The 15,518-nt window shown below is 57.4% G+C and overlaps 1 protein-coding gene across 2 annotated transcripts in view; it reads right to left on the reverse strand.

Moving 5' to 3' along the window:
* RBKS (ribokinase) overlaps positions 1-15,518 on the reverse strand; it is a 572,657-nt gene that overhangs the window by 384,911 nt on the left and 172,228 nt on the right. For both annotated transcript variants that reach the window (XM_086949486.1, XM_086949487.1), the window contains one exon: positions 712-775. In XM_086949486.1, coding sequence (XP_086805612.1) covers positions 712-775 — 64 coding nt within the window. The remainder of the gene's footprint in view (positions 1-711; positions 776-15,518) is intronic.

The following is a 15,518-nucleotide window of genomic DNA, read 5'->3' on the forward strand; positions in this document are numbered from 1 at the left end:
ATGTGGGTATTTGCAGTCAGGATCTGTAACAGCAATTGTGGGTGAGAAACTTACTGAGCTTCAGTCTTACCGTGTGGAGCTCCTGAGTGCTTTACCCCACACTCCCCTTTATTGGTATGTTGTATTATATATATGTCTTGCACGTCCGTCCTGGGTGTAGTTAGTCTGAATGCTAAATTGCCTTGTGCGTGCCCTTCCTTTCTGAGTCTTACCCATCTTTTTCACTTGTACAGGCTTCCCCTTTGAATCCCCTTTTCTCCTCTGACTCCCTGTATGATCCTGTGCAGCGCTGTACTCCTCTTTCTGTGTACGTTTCCACCCAGTTCCCAGTCCTTGCCCAAGTCTCTGACTGTGATCCCCACATAGTCCCGGACAGTCCCTGACACAACTGCCAGCAGGTAGCGCTGCACAAAAACAGCACCTATGCCAGGGAAGGATGCTACATATTCAATAATGAGCAAGCACGCCCACTATTATCTAAACTAATGCTGCTCAAACCAACTTTCTTTAACACAATGTATGTGCGCGTAAAGAGCTGGTCTGTACATCATTTTTATCATAAAAACATACTGCTAACATTCCATTTTTGCAACCAACAAGTGGGATCACGAGTATGTAAGCATGTACAGTGCACTTTTAACAAAGTTAGAACACCTCAGAGAAGAAATGGTGTCGAAATTAAAAAAAAAACGAACACAAAGGATTTCTTACCTGTACAGACGTTGTTCTTTTTGAAGTTTTCTAAGTAATCATTCCCGAAAGAGTCCTTCCCAACCTATACAAAGACAACAGTCATATATGATAGATCAGCGGTTCGTAACCTTTTGACTGCTGTAGGATCATTAGTACAACCTTGGGATCCCTACAGAAATATTATTCAAAGTCAGGGATCCCAGGCATAAGCAGTTTCTCGGTTTTCCACCTCAAAACAATAGACACAAATACAAAACAAGTATAAACCAAACAAATGCTCAAATGTTGAAATATTTTGTGTAATTCACAATTGAATACATAAAAGGTTTTCACATTTTCAATTTTGCTTCTTTATTTGTATATATTTTATTCATTTTAATTGCTTACTTTTATTATTATTTAATTTTGTAAAACACCAGTAGGCACCCAGGGGTCCTCGCAACACAGGCTAAGCACCTCTGTTAGATCATTTGCTTTGAATTACAACTTTAGCATTCCTAAACAAGATCCAGGTATGCTGCTCAACGGCATATACATTACATCCAAAGCATCTTAGACAGAATTCATTTTTACTATAGTCAGTGGCTACCTTGAAAATAAAACAAGGACTGAGCCCTTCCAGACTCTCGCTGGACATCCTTGAATGTCGAATAAAGGATTATTTCACCAAAGTCTTCCTTTTGACCAAGATGGTGAGTCAAGACAGGGGTGTAATGTGGGGCCCTAAACCCCTATGGGCAGCGGTGTCTTCAACCCTTCATGAGGCCCCCAATCCTCCTGGGACCCCCAATCAGCACATAGGCAATGAATGTCTCTGAGATATGAGAGTCTTAGAGGTCCCTCTTCACATTCTGCAGGGGGCCCCATTATTTTGGGTTATGTCACTAGGTCCTGAGCAGTGGCTTAACAAAACTTGAGCGGGCCCCCCTGCAAAGTGCATGGATGGGGCCCCCACATGCTCCAGACCCAGTCAGGAGCTCTCAGACCTGCCTGTGCACAGTGTCAAGGGGGGGGGGGGGGCTGGAGCCCCCACTCCACGCACCATGGCGGCTACGGGGGCCATTGATACGCCACTGGTCATATGAGGCAGGATTGCAGTTCACGGTTCCACTTAAGGTGCAATGGGTTGGCCATTTGGAAAGGTAGTGAAGAACCACAAAACTCATGCTTTGTGGGCACCTTCAAATCCTCTTAAAGGATTGTGACAGCCAATTTACACACCTGCACCTAGTGCCAGAAAAGTTTTGAGGACTGGAAAAGTGAAGTATCCTCCAGGTGAAGAAAAAAATGTTACAAGCCATAAATGCCGGTGTGTTTCACACTCATGGTTTGAAATTGTGGGGCCAGTGGACCACTGGTCCCATCCTTGTATGCACACTTTGTTTCCTCTATCGAGACAGAGGATTTACGCTTTTTTGGTAGTAGTTAGATAAATTGTTTATTCATCAAGATTTCCGTGATTTAACTCCACATTAATTCAATGATATTGGTTTTGTTAGTTCATTTTCACCACATGACACAATCCTTTAAATACATCCAATGCATTTCGGGGTTATCGTGCACCCCTTCATTAGGGAAAGGACACTACATTCAAAAAACAAAGGTAAACAACCTGTCAGTCAGATCGTGGGGATACTCGCTGGGTGGGGAAGGGTCGGGGTGTGCAGGTGAACGTGGTACGGTGAGTATAAGTGTCGTTTAGCAAGGTCACCTTAATGAAACCAAGAGCCCGTGAAAAAATCAACTGTGTTAAACAGTTCTTACGTGTATCACGTTTATCCGTATCACCTTGCTCTGCAGGTATAAAGTTATAAAGGACGTGTTAGGTTACGTGTTGTTGGACAGGCCTCGTGAAGGGCTCGCTCCCTCCCCGCATGACAGAGCCCGGACACCGGCTCTCCCGGTGCCACCAGAAGAACAACCCCGACGACCCACAGAAGCAACCCGCAACCCGTCCCCTACGGGACGCCTGCTCCCGGACATCTCTGTATCACTGGCCCGGGCCACCGTCAGCACCATTGCCCGGCCCAGCCGCCATCTTGGACACTGCACCACGAGGCCGCGTGGCCTCAGCTCGACCCCAACCCTGGGCCTGGCCAGGCCCCGACATCCCGGCACCACCATCCACCCAGGAGGTGAACGGACCACTTGGCAGGTCAATGGGAGAGAGGAGTGTCGATGGCTTTCCCCCGCCAGGTGCCGATCGCCCCCAGCCTCCCCCGGGCGCTGGCTCCACCCCCCTGCTGGGTGTCTGGACTCCCTCATCCCGGACCTCCCGACCGCCAAGAGCGAGGGTCCGGACATCAAAGGAGGCCAGACCTATAACTGGGGCAGCTCCAGAGCAGGAAGGCAGTTGTATCCTGGAGTCGAGAGACACCTTGAAGAACTCATCCTTGACGGACTGCTGGCGCTGCCGCAGCCCTGCCTTGTGAATCATCGTCCTGCCTGCTGGCGCTGCCGCGGCTTCCTGCAACCTACATCCTCGTCGGGACCTGCGGGCGCTGCCGCGGCCCTCTGCAACCTACATCCTCGTCGGGACCTGCTGGCGCTGCAGCGGCCCTCTGCAACCTACATCCTCGTCGGGACCTGCTGGCGCTGCCGCGGCCCTCTGCAATCTACGGCCTCATCGGGACCTGCTGGCGCTGCCGCGGCCCTTCCTTGTGTGAACTACCATCCGAGCCGCTGGCGCTGCTGCGGCCCAACCTCCCAGAACTTCGAGCTCGAGGATTGTGAGCTATCCATCCTACCACCTCTGTACCGGATCGGTACTAAGACTGTCCCGCTACCCCTTTCCCTTCCAGAGACTAGAATTGAGAGGACCCTCGTGTCCCGATCTCACTGTACCGTGATACTTTGCTTCAAGAACTGCATATAAAAAGCGTTAACCTTATCCTTGTGTGGTGTCCATCTGTGAGGGGGGAAGTTACTTGTCTGTACGATCGCTGGAGACGGCCCTCCCCGGAGGCCTCTCCCCTTGTCCTCGGCCGACCCTCCAGGTCCCCGTCTAACATTGGTGGCCAGCGGCGCGATCCGAACCGACGCGTAATCGTACAGAGAGTAGCTCACCCCACGACTCAACCACAATGACAACAAAAGAGAGCGGATCCACAGAGAAATTCCAGATGGAGAAACTAGAAGAGTACAACCATCGAGAGCTAAAGCAATTTTGCATGGAACTAGGCATTGCTACCACCGGACTGAGCACGAGAAGAGGACTTCAAGCACGCCCTAGAATCTTGGGCAGAAACGGGTGCAGCCGTACCCCGGAACCAAAACCTCGAGGCACCAGAAACAAACACCACTCCGAAGGAAGAAAGGAGAGCGGGTCTCTCCCTGGAAGAGATCCAAGAACGAGAGAAAAGCAGACTCCATGAATTAGAGTTGGCACGGCTCCGGTTGGACGGAGAGCTGAAACTGGCGGAACAAAAGAGAAACTTAGAACACTTACGGCTCCGAGAGGAGCGGGAAGAGAAACAAAGGCAGAGAGAACTCGAAGAGAAAAACTGGCATACGAACACGAGCGCAAGCTAGCAGAAATAGAAATGCGGAAACAGAACAAAGATCTAGGGGTGGCCGAGCGCCCGCACACCCCGGGCACTACCGAACCAAAGGTCCACATCCCCAAGGATGTCGTCAGAGAATATTATCGGAACGACGACATACAGCAGTGCTTTAAGGCCTACGAGATCGCCATGACCTCCCACCGGATTGATCGAAGTGACTGGGGAGCCGGGCTATGGGGGAGGTTCGTCAATGAAGGCCGCGATGCCCTGCTACAGCTCCCGGACCATCAGATGACCTCCTATGACCACATGAAGGCCGCCCTCCTCACTCGATACGGACTCACGCCCGAGATGTACAGCCAGAGGTTCCGCGACTGCAAACGGATCCCGGGTACAACTTGGGTGGAGTATGTGAACTATTTCAGCCGAGCCTTCGAGGGGTGGATCAAGGGCAGCCACGTAACCACCTACGAGCAACTCTTTAACCTCATTGTGTGGGAGCACCTTTCCAACAATTGCTTCGTCGAGCTCAGGCAGCACCTCCTCGACAGTAAATTGACTGAACCTCGGCAGCTCGCCGCTGAAGCTGACCGATGGGAAAGCACTCGAGTGGCCCGGAGTGGGCCAAGTGAACAAAACAGAACCAACCAAGGTACCCATCGCCCCCGAGGAGGAGGAGGAGGCCAGGGCCGGGGCAGAGATGCCGTCCCGGCAGCTCCCGCCAGCAACACACCGCCCCCGGCCGGTCGGGGAAACCCCCCGATGCGCCCAGGGTTCCGAGCCAACGTTACTTGCCACGGGTGCCAGCGAATCGGCCACTATGCCAGCGACCCGAGCTGCCCGAAGAACCAGACTCCCGTGCCCCGCCAGGTCGCTGCCGCCGCCCTAGGAGAGGAGCAAACCTCCGAAGAGTATGAAGAGTACGAGCAGGAACAGCCCGAGTGGGAACCTGCCGCCATGATTCTGGCTTGCCTGGGGGAAAGAGACATGATCCCGCGGGCTCCCCTACCCGCCAACACCAGAAAATACAGCCAGTGGGTGAACATAAATGGGCGCAAGGCCGAAGCCCTGCGCGACACCGGGGCCAGTGTGACGGCAGTCCGCTGTCACCTGGTGACCCCGGAACAAATCCTGCCAAACGTTCTTTGCCCCGTCCGAGCAGCCGACAATTCAGAGAGCCTGTGTCGGATGGCCTGCGTCCCCTTCGAATGGGGAGGAGTGTCCGGTATGCTAAAAGTGACTGTCCGCGATGATGCCCCAGTGGACTGCCTCCTGGGAAACGACCTTGAGAGTTCCCCGTGGGCAGCCGTTGAGAGAAGAGAGCACCTGGGGATGTTGGGCCTCCCGGACTGGGCGTGCGTAACAACCCGGTCCATGGCCGCCCGCGCCATCCCCAGACCCGAAGAACCCGAATGGCTAGCACCTCCTCCCCCGATCACCCCAGAGGAAGACACCCTCAGTACTGATCCCCCAGAGCAAACCCAAGAGGGACCCACTCAGCTCCAAGATCTTCCAGAACTGGCTCAGTGGCGTCAAGAGGGGGGACCCACCCAGGAACAATTCCGGCAGGAGCAGAAGACCTGTCCCTCCCTCGAGGGACTCCGACAGCAAGCACTCGCCCAGAGCGCGGGAGACACCACAGGGGCCCACTGGATCTATTGGGACAATGACCTACTATACAGCGAGCAAAGAATTGCAGAGTTGGGGGCCAGTCGGGTGCTGGTGGTGCCCCTCCGCTTCAGAGACTTCCTTTTGAACTTGGCACACGATGTCCCCCTTGCTGGGCACTTGGGGCAAGACAAAACGCATAACCGCCTGGTAACCCACTTTTACTGGCCCAAAATGCGAAATGACGTCTCCAACCACTGCCGGGCCTGCCCCACCTGCCAGGCCAGCGGGAAGAGCGGCCGAAAACTCAAAGCACCCTTGCAACCATTCCCCGTCGTCACCACCTCGTTCGAACGGGTGGGAATAGACATTGTGGGGCCCCTGGACCCCCGAACAGCACAAGGGCATCGATTCATCCTGGTCCTGGTGGACCACGCCACCCGCTATCCCGAGGCCATTCCTCTTCGGACCGTAACAGCACCAGTGGTAGGCCGAGCCCTAATGGGGATCTTCTCTCGAGTAGGATTCCCCCGGGAAGTCGTCAGCGACAGAGGCACGAACTTTATCTCCAAATATATGAAATCTCTCTGGCAGCAGTGCGGGGTTACGTACCGGTTCACGACCCCCTATCACCCGCAAGGGAACGGACTAGTCGAACGGTTTAACCGCACTCTCAAGGGGATGATCATGGGGCTGGAGGAACCCCTACGTCGCCAGTGGGCGGTGCTGCTCCCGTGCCTCCTCTTCGCCTACCGAGAAGTCCCCCAGAAATCTCTCGGTTTCAGCCCCTTCGAGCTCCTGTACGGACACCCTGTCCGGGGGCCCCTCAGCCTGGTTAAAGAAGAGTGACCCTCCGCAACCAGACCCGGCGATTCAGGGAACTCGCTAAAGCCAATCTCGAGGCCAGTCAGGAGGACATGAAGAAATGGTACGATCAACATGCCTCCTCCATCGAGTTCGAGCCTGGTCAACAAGTATGGGTGATGTCTCCCATCGAGCCTTGTGCCTTGCAGGACAAATGGACAGGACCTTTCAAGGTGGTCGAGCGCAAGGGCCCTGTCACCTATCTAATCGACATGGAGTCCCCCCGGAACCCCCTCCGGGTCCTTCACGCCAACAGACTCAAACCACACTTCGTACGCTCGGAGCTCAGCCTACTGATGGCCACAGATAGTGGGGCAGAGGAAGACTCCGAGCCCCTCCCTGACCTACTGAGGACCTGTGAGAAAGATGGCTCGGTGGACGGGGTCCGACTCTCCGATGCCCTGACCCCGGAGCAGCGCCAAGACTGTCGGGCTCTCCTGCTGCAATTTACAAACCTGTTCTCCCTCACCCCCGGGGTCACCCCCTGGTGCCTTCACGACGTGGACACTGGGGACAGTCCCCCTATCCGACACCGGGCGTACCGAGTGCCAGATCGGGTGCGCGCCTGCATCCAAGACGAAGTCTCCAAAATGCTCACACTCGGAGTCATCGAGCCATCCGACAGCCCCTGGGCCAGCCCAGTCGTACTGGTCCCCAAAGCTGCTGCTCCGGGCACCACCCCCGAGCTCCGATTCTGCGTCGACTATCGGGGCCTGAACGCTATCACCCGAACCGATGCTCACCCCATTCCCCGAGCAGATGAACTGGTTGACCGCATGGGGGCTGCCCGCTACCTGAGCATCTTTGATCTGACAGCGGGCTACTGGCAGATCGGCCTCACCCCCAGAGCCCAAGAACGATCCGCCTTCTCTACCCCGGATGGTCACTACCATTTCAAAGTGATGCCCTTCGGCATGAAAAACGCTCCCGCCACTTTCCAACGACTTGTGAACCAGGTATTGGCGGGCCTCGAAGAATTCAGCGCCGCCTACCTGGACGATATCGCTGTGTACAGCCGCCACTGGACAGACCACCTTCACCACCTCCGAGAGGTCCTGCACGCCCTCCAACAGGCCGGCCTCACCATCAAGGCCAGCAAGTGCCAAATTGGCCAGGGGTCCGTGACCTACCTCGGGCACCAAGTGGGGAGCGGTCTGGTGGCCCCTCTCCAGCTCAAGATCGCTGCCATCCAGTCCTGGCAGCCACCCGTCACCCAAACCGAGGTCCGAGCCTTCTTGGGGCTCACCGGATACTACAGGCGGTTTGTGAAGGACTATGGCAGCATTGTGGGGCCCCTCACGGAACTCACATCCAAGAAACACCCCAAAACAGTCAACTGGACCCCAGACTGTCAAGCGGCCTTCGAGAAGCTGAAGGCCGCCATGTGCACCGCCCCTGTGCTCCAGGCCCCCGACTACAGCCGTGAGTTCATCGTCCAGACAGACGCCTCAGACCATGGCATTGGGGCAGTCCTCTCCCAACTAAACCCCGAGGGGGTCGACCAGCCAGTGACCTTCATCAGCCGACGCCTGCTGGCCCGAGAGCAGCGCTGGAGCACCATCGAACGGGAGGCCTTTGCAGTAGTGTGGGCCCTCAAGAAGCTCCGGCCCTACCTCTTCGGTACCCACTTCCGGGTACAAACAGATCATCGACCCCTGCAATGGTTGATGCAGATGCGGGGGGAGAATCCCAAACTCTTGCGATGGTCCATCTCCCTGCAGGGGATGGACTTCACTGTGGAGCATCGTCCAGGCCAGGACCACGCCAACGCGGACGGCCTGTCACGCTTTTTCCGCCTCGACGAGGAGAGTCCCCAAGAGGATGGGTGACTCTCCCCGCCTTCAGCTGGGGGGGAAGCATGTTGGACAGGCCTCGTGAAGGGCTCGCTCCCTCCCCGCATGACAGAGCCCGGACACCGGCTCTCCCGGTGCCACCAGAAGAACAACCCCGACGACCCACAGAAGCAACCCGCAACCCGTCCCCTACGGGACGCCTGCTCCCGGACATCTCTGTATCACTGGCCCGGGCCACCGTCAGCACCATTGCCCGGCCCAGCCGCCATCTTGGACACTGCACCACGAGGCCGCGTGGCCTCAGCTCGACCCCAACCCTGGGCCTGGCCAGGCCCGGACATCCCGGCACCACCATCCACCCAGGAGGTGAACGGACCACTTGGCAGGTCAATGGGAGAGAGGAGTGTCGATGGCTCTCCCCTCGCCAGGTGCCGATCGCCCCCAGCCTCCCCGGGCGCTGGCTCCACCCCCCTGCTGGGTGTCTGGACTCCCTCATCCCGGACCTCCAAGAGCGAGGGTCCGGACATCAAAGGAGGCCAGACCTATAACTGGGGCAGCTCCAGAGCAGGAAGGCAGTTGTATCCTGGAGTCGAGAGACACCTTGAAGAACTCATCCTTGACGGACTGCTGGCGCTGCCGCAGCCCTGCCTTGTGAATCATCGTCCTGCCTGCTGGCGCTGCCACGGCTTCCTGCAACCTACATCCTCGTCGGGACCTGCGGGCGCTGCCGCGGCCCTCTGCAACCTACATCCTCGTCGGGACCTGCTGGCGCTGCCGTGGCCCTCTGCAATCTACGGCCTCATCGGGACCTGCTGGCGCTGCCGCGGCCCTTCCTTGTGTGAACTACCATCCGAGCCGCTGGCGCTGCTGCGGCCCAACCTCCCAGAACTTCGAGCTCGAGGATTGTGAGCTATCCATCCTACCACCTCTGTACCGGATCGGTACTAAGACTGTCCCGCTACCCCTTTCCCTTCCAGAGACTAGAGCCCGCACACCCCGGGCACTACCGAACCAAAGGTCCACATCCCCAAGGATGTCGTCAGAGAATATTATCGGAACGACGACATACAGCAGTGCTTCAAGGCCTACGAGATCGCCATGACCTCCCACCGGATTGATCGAAGTGACTGGGGAGCCGGGCTATGGGGGAGGTTCGTCAATGAAGGCCGCGATGCCCTGCTACAGCTCCCGGACCATCAGATGACCTCCTATGACCACATGAAGGCCGCCCTCCTCACTCGATACGGACTCACGCCCGAGATGTACAGCCAGAGGTTCCGCGACTGCAAACGGATCCCGGGTACAACTTGGGTGGAGTATGTGAACTATTTCAGCCGAGCCTTCGAGGGGTGGATCAAGGGCAGCCACGTAACCACCTACGAGCAACTCTTTAACCTCATTGTGTGGGAGCACCTTTCCAACAATTGCTTCGTCGAGCTCAGGCAGCACCTCCTCGACAGTAAATTGACTGAACCTCGGCAGCTCGCTGCTGAAGCTGACCGATGGGAAAGCACTCGAGTGGCCCGGAGTGGGCCAAGTGAACAAAACAGAACCAACCAAGGTCCCCATCGCCCCCGAGGAGGAGGAGGAGGCCAGGGCCGGGGCAGAGATGCCGTCCCGGCAGCTCCCGCCAGCAACACCCCGCCCCCGGCCGGTCGGGGAAATCCCCCGATGCGCCCAGGGTTCCGAGCCAACGTTACTTGCCACGGGTGCCAGCGAATCGGCCACTATGCCAGCGACCCGAGCTGCCCGAAGAACCAGACTCCCGTGCCCCGCCAGGTCGCTGCCGCCGCCCTAGGAGAGGAGCAAACCTCCGAAGAGTATGAAGAGTACGAGCAGGAACAGCCCGAGTGGGAACCTGCCGCCATGATTCTGGCTTGCCTGGGGGAAAGAGACATGATCCCGCGGGCTCCCCTATCCGCCAACACCAGAAAATACAGCCAGTGGGTGAACATAAATGGGCGCAAGGCCGAAGCCCTGCGCGACACCGGGGCCAGTGTGACGGCAGTCCGCTGTCACCTGGTGACCCCGGAACAAATCCTGCCAAACGTTCTTTGCCCCGTCCGAGCAGCCGACAATTCAGAGAGCCTGTGTCGGATGGCCTGCGTCCCCTTCGAATGGGGAGGAGTGTCCGGTATGCTAAAAGTGACTGTCCGCGATGATGCCCCAGTGGACTGCCTCCTGGGAAACGACCTCGAGAGTTCCCCGTGGGCAGCCGTTGAGAGAAGAGAGCACCTGGGGATGTTGGGCCTCCCGGACTGGGCGTGCGTAACAACCCGGTCCATGGCCGCCCGCGCCATCCCCAGACCCGAAGAACCCGAATGGCTAGCACCTCCTCCCCCGATCACCCCAGAGGAAGACACCCTCAGTACTGATCCCCCAGAGCAAACCCAAGAGGGACCCACTCAGCTCCAAGATCTTCCAGAACTGGCTCAGTGGCGTCAAGAGGGGGGACCCACCCAGGAACAATTCCGGCAGGAGCAGAAGACCTGTCCCTCCCTCGAGGGACTCCGACAGCAAGCACTCGCCCAGAGCGCGGGAGACACCACAGGGGCCCACTGGATCTATTGGGACAATGACCTACTATACAGCGAGCAAAGAATTGCAGAGTTGGGGGCCAGTCGGGTGCTGGTGGTGCCCCTCCGCTTCAAAGACTTCCTTTTGAACTTGGCACACGATGTCCCCCTTGCTGGGCACTTGGGGCAAGACAAAACGTATAACCGCCTGGTAGCCCACTTTTACTGGCCCAAAATGCGAAATGACGTCTCCAACCACTGCCGGGCCTGCCCCACCTGCCAGGCCAGCGGGAAGAGCGGCCGAAAACTCAAAGCACCCTTGCAACAATTCCCCGTCGTCACCACCCCGTTCGAACGGGTGGGAATAGACATTGTGGGGCCCCTGGACCCCCGAACAGCACAAGGGCATCGATTCATCCTGGTCCTGGTGGACCACGCCACCCGCTATCCCGAGGCCATTCCTCTTCGGACCGTAACAGCACCAGTGGTAGGCCGAGCCCTAATGGGGATCTTCTCTCGAGTAGGATTCCCCCGGGAAGTCGTTAGCGACAGAGGCACAAACTTTATCTCCAAATATATGAAATCTCTCTGGCAGCAGTGCGGGGTTACGTACCGGTTCACGACCCCCTATCACCCGCAAGGGAACGGACTAGTCGAACGGTTTAACCGCACTCTCAAGGGGATGATCATGGGGCTGGAGGAACCCCTACGTCGCCAGTGGGCGGTGCTGCTCCCGTGCCTCCTCTTCGCCTACCGAGAAGTCCCCCAGAAATCCCTCGGTTTCAGCCCCTTCGAGCTCCTGTACGGACACCCTGTCCGGGGGCCCCTCAGCCTGGTTAAAGAAGAGTGGGAAATGGCCCCCCAGAAGACCCTCCGGACGTGTATAAGTACCTCCTGACCCTCCGCAACCAGACCCGGCGATTCAGGGAACTCGCTAAAGCCAATCTCGAGGCCAGTCAGGAGGACATGAAGAAATGGTACGATCAACATGCCTCCTCCATCGAGTTCGAGCCTGGTCAACAAGTATGGGTGATGTCTCCCATCGAGCCTTGTGCCTTGCAGGACAAATGGACAGGACCTTTCAAGGTGGTCGAGCGCAAGGGCCCTGTCACCTATCTAATCGACATGGAGTCCCCCCGGAACCCCCTCCGGGTCCTTCACGCCAACAGACTCAAACCACACTTCGTACGCTCGGAGCTCAGCCTACTGATGGCCACAGATAGTGGGGCAGAGGAAGACTCCGAGCCCCTCCCTGACCTACTGAGGACCTGTGAGAAAGATGGCTCGGTGGACGGGGTCCGACTCTCCGATGCCCTGACCCCGGAGCAGCGCCAAGACTGTCGGGCTCTCCTGCTGCAATTTACAAACCTGTTCTCCCTCACCCCCGGGGTCCCCCCCTGGTGCCTTCACGACGTGGACACTGGGGACAGTCCCCCTATCCGACACCGGGCCAGATCGGGTGCGCGCCTGCATCCAAGACGAAGTCTCCAAAATGCTCACACTCGGAGTCATCGAGCCATCCGACAGCCCCTGGGCCAGCCCAGTCGTACTGGTCCCCAAAGCTGCTGCCCCGGGCACCACCCCGAGCTCCGATTCTGCGTCGACTATCGGGGCCTGAACGCTATCACCCGAACCGATGCTCACCCCATTCCCCGAGCAGATGAACTGGTTGACCGCATGGGGGCTGCCCGCTACCTGAGCATCTTTGATCTGACAGCGGGCTACTGGCAGATCGGCCTCACCCCCAGAGCCCAAGAACGATCCGCCTTCTCTACCCCGGATGGTCACTACCATTTCAAAGTGATGCCCTTCGGCATGAAAAACGCTCCCGCCACTTTCCAACGACTTGTGAACCAGGTATTGGCGGGCCTCGAAGAATTCAGCGCCGCCTACCTGGACGATATCGCTGTGTACAGCCGCCACTGGACAGACCACCTTCACCACCTCCGAGAGGTCCTGCACGCCCTCCACCAGGCCGGCCTCACCATCAAGGCCAGCAAGTGCCAAATTGGCCAGGGGTCCGTGACCTACCTCGGGCACCAAGTGGGGAGCGGTCTGGTGGCCCCTCTCCAGCTCAAGATCGCTGCCATCCAGTCCTGGCAGCCACCCGTCACCCAAACCGAGGTCCAAGCCTTCTTGGGGCTCACCGGATACTACAGGCGGTTTGTGAAGGACTATGGCAGCATTGTGGGGCCCCTCACGGAACTCACATCCAAGAAACACCCCAAAACAGTCAACTGGACCCCAGACTGTCAAGCGGCCTTCGAGAAGCTGAAGGCCGCCATGTGCACCGCCCCTGTGCTCCAGGCCCCCGACTACAGCCGTGAGTTCATCGTCCAGACAGACGCCTCAGACCATGGCATTGGGGCAGTCCTCTCCCAACTAAACCCCGAGGGGGTCGACCAGCCAGTGACCTTCATCAGCCGACGCCTGCTGGCCCGAGAGCAGCGCTGGAGCACCATCGAACGGGAGGCCTTTGCAGTAGTGTGGGCCCTCAAGAAGCTCCGGCCCTACCTCTTCGGTACCCACTTCCGGGTACAAACAGATCATCGACCCCTGCAATGGTTGATGCAGATGCGGGGGGAGAATCCCAAACTCTTGCGATGGTCCATCTCCCTGCAGGGGATGGACTTCACTGTGGAGCATCGTCCAGGCCAGGACCACGCCAACGCGGACGGCCTGTCACGCTTTTTCCGCCTCGACGAGGAGAGTCCCCGAGAGGATGGGTGACTCTCCCCGCCTTCAGCTGAAGGGGACACATGTTGGACAGGCCTCGTGAAGGGCTCGCTCCCTCCCCGCATGACAGAGCCCGGACACCGGCTCTCCCGGTGCCACCAGAAGAACAACCCCGACGACCCACAGAAGCAACCCGCAACCCGTCCCCTACAGGACGCCTGCTCCCGGACATCTCTGTATCACTGGCCCGGGCCACCGTCAGCACCATTGCCCGGCCCAGCCGCCATCTTGGACACTGCACCACGAGGCCGCGTGGCCTCAGCTCGACCCCAACCCTGGGCCTGGCCAGGCCCCGACATCCCGGCACCACCATCCACCCAGGAGGTGAACGGACCACTTGGCAGGTCAATGGGAGAGAGGAGTGTCGATGGCTCTCCCCCGCCAGGTGCCGATTGCCCCCAGCCTCCCCGGGCGCTGGCTCCACCCCCCTGCTGGGTGTCTGGACTCCCTCATCCCGGACCTCCAAGAGCGAGGGTCCGGACATCAAAGGAGGCCAGACCTATAACTGGGGCAGCTCCAGAGCAGGAAGGCAGTTGTATCCTGGAGTTGAGAGACACCTTGAAGAACTCATCCTTGACGGACTGCTGGCGCTGCCGCAGCCCTGCCTTGTGAATCATCGTCCTGCCTGCTGGCGCTGCCGCGGCTTCCTGCAACCTACATCCTCGTCGGGACCTGCGGGCGCTGCCGCGGCCCTCTGCAACCTACATCCTCGTTGGGACCTGCTTGCGCTGCCGCGGCCCTCTGCAACCTACATCCTCGTCGGGACCTGCTGGCGCTGCTGCGGCCCTCTGCAATCTACGGCCTCATCGGGACCTGCTGGCGCTGCCGCGGCCCTTCCTTGTGTGAACTACCATCCGAGCCGCTGGCGCTGCTGCGGCCCAACCTCCCAGAACTTCGAGCTCGAGGATTGTGAGCTATCCATCCTACCACCTCTGTACCGGATCGGTACTAAGACTGTCCCGCTACCCCTTTCCCTTCCAGAGACTAGAATTGAGAGGACCCTCGTGTCCCGATCTCACTGTACCATGATACTTTGCTTCAAGAACTGCATATAAAAAGCATTAACCTTATCCTTGTGTGGTGTCCATCTGTGGGGGGGGAAGTTACTTGTCTGTACGATCGCTGGAGACGGCCCTCCCCGGAGGCCTCTCCCCTTGTCCTCGGCCGACCCTCCAGGTCCCCGTCTAACACGTGTGTAAAGAAAATGATAAGTTAGCTCCTAGAGTAAGTACCCGGGTGCTAGGATTATTGAACTAACCTGGAGGTTAATGGCGAAGTGCTTGCCGATCCGTTCGTGTACGAGGGTCCGGGCGAAGACGCCTCTGACCGCGTTTCGTAAGATTCAAAAAGACGCGATCACGTGACGTGTAAAAAGTGAAAATGAACTCATGTTAAGTTAAAGGAACAGAGTAATGCTAACGTAGCGAACTAAGGTGAACTGGGAACTCCACATGAATATCAATTAGTTGGGTTAGTGTGACCGAAGTTGTGTGTGTGTGGATGTGTTTGGGAGAGGGAAGAATGTACCAATGGGCGTAGCGAGTGGGGGTAGAGTAGTGTATTACGATCGACAATATACATGGTAACCAATAATAACAAATGTCAAATATAAATGATAAGTAAACATATGAAAAAAATACAAACTATGCATGATCATAAGTTCACACAGGAAGTACTTGATCAGTCCATGAGCAACCTTATAGGTAACAAGAGAGTTCAATTCTGCCGTTTAAGCCGAATGGCTTTTGTGTTGATAGTTTTTGGATCCAGGTGTTTTCCCTTTGGAGTAAAAATTTGGTGTTATC

This window comes from Lissotriton vulgaris, unplaced genomic scaffold (assembly GCF_964263255.1).
Source record: "Lissotriton vulgaris unplaced genomic scaffold, aLisVul1.2 SCAFFOLD_1000, whole genome shotgun sequence".
NCBI lineage: Eukaryota > Metazoa > Chordata > Amphibia > Caudata > Salamandridae > Lissotriton > Lissotriton vulgaris.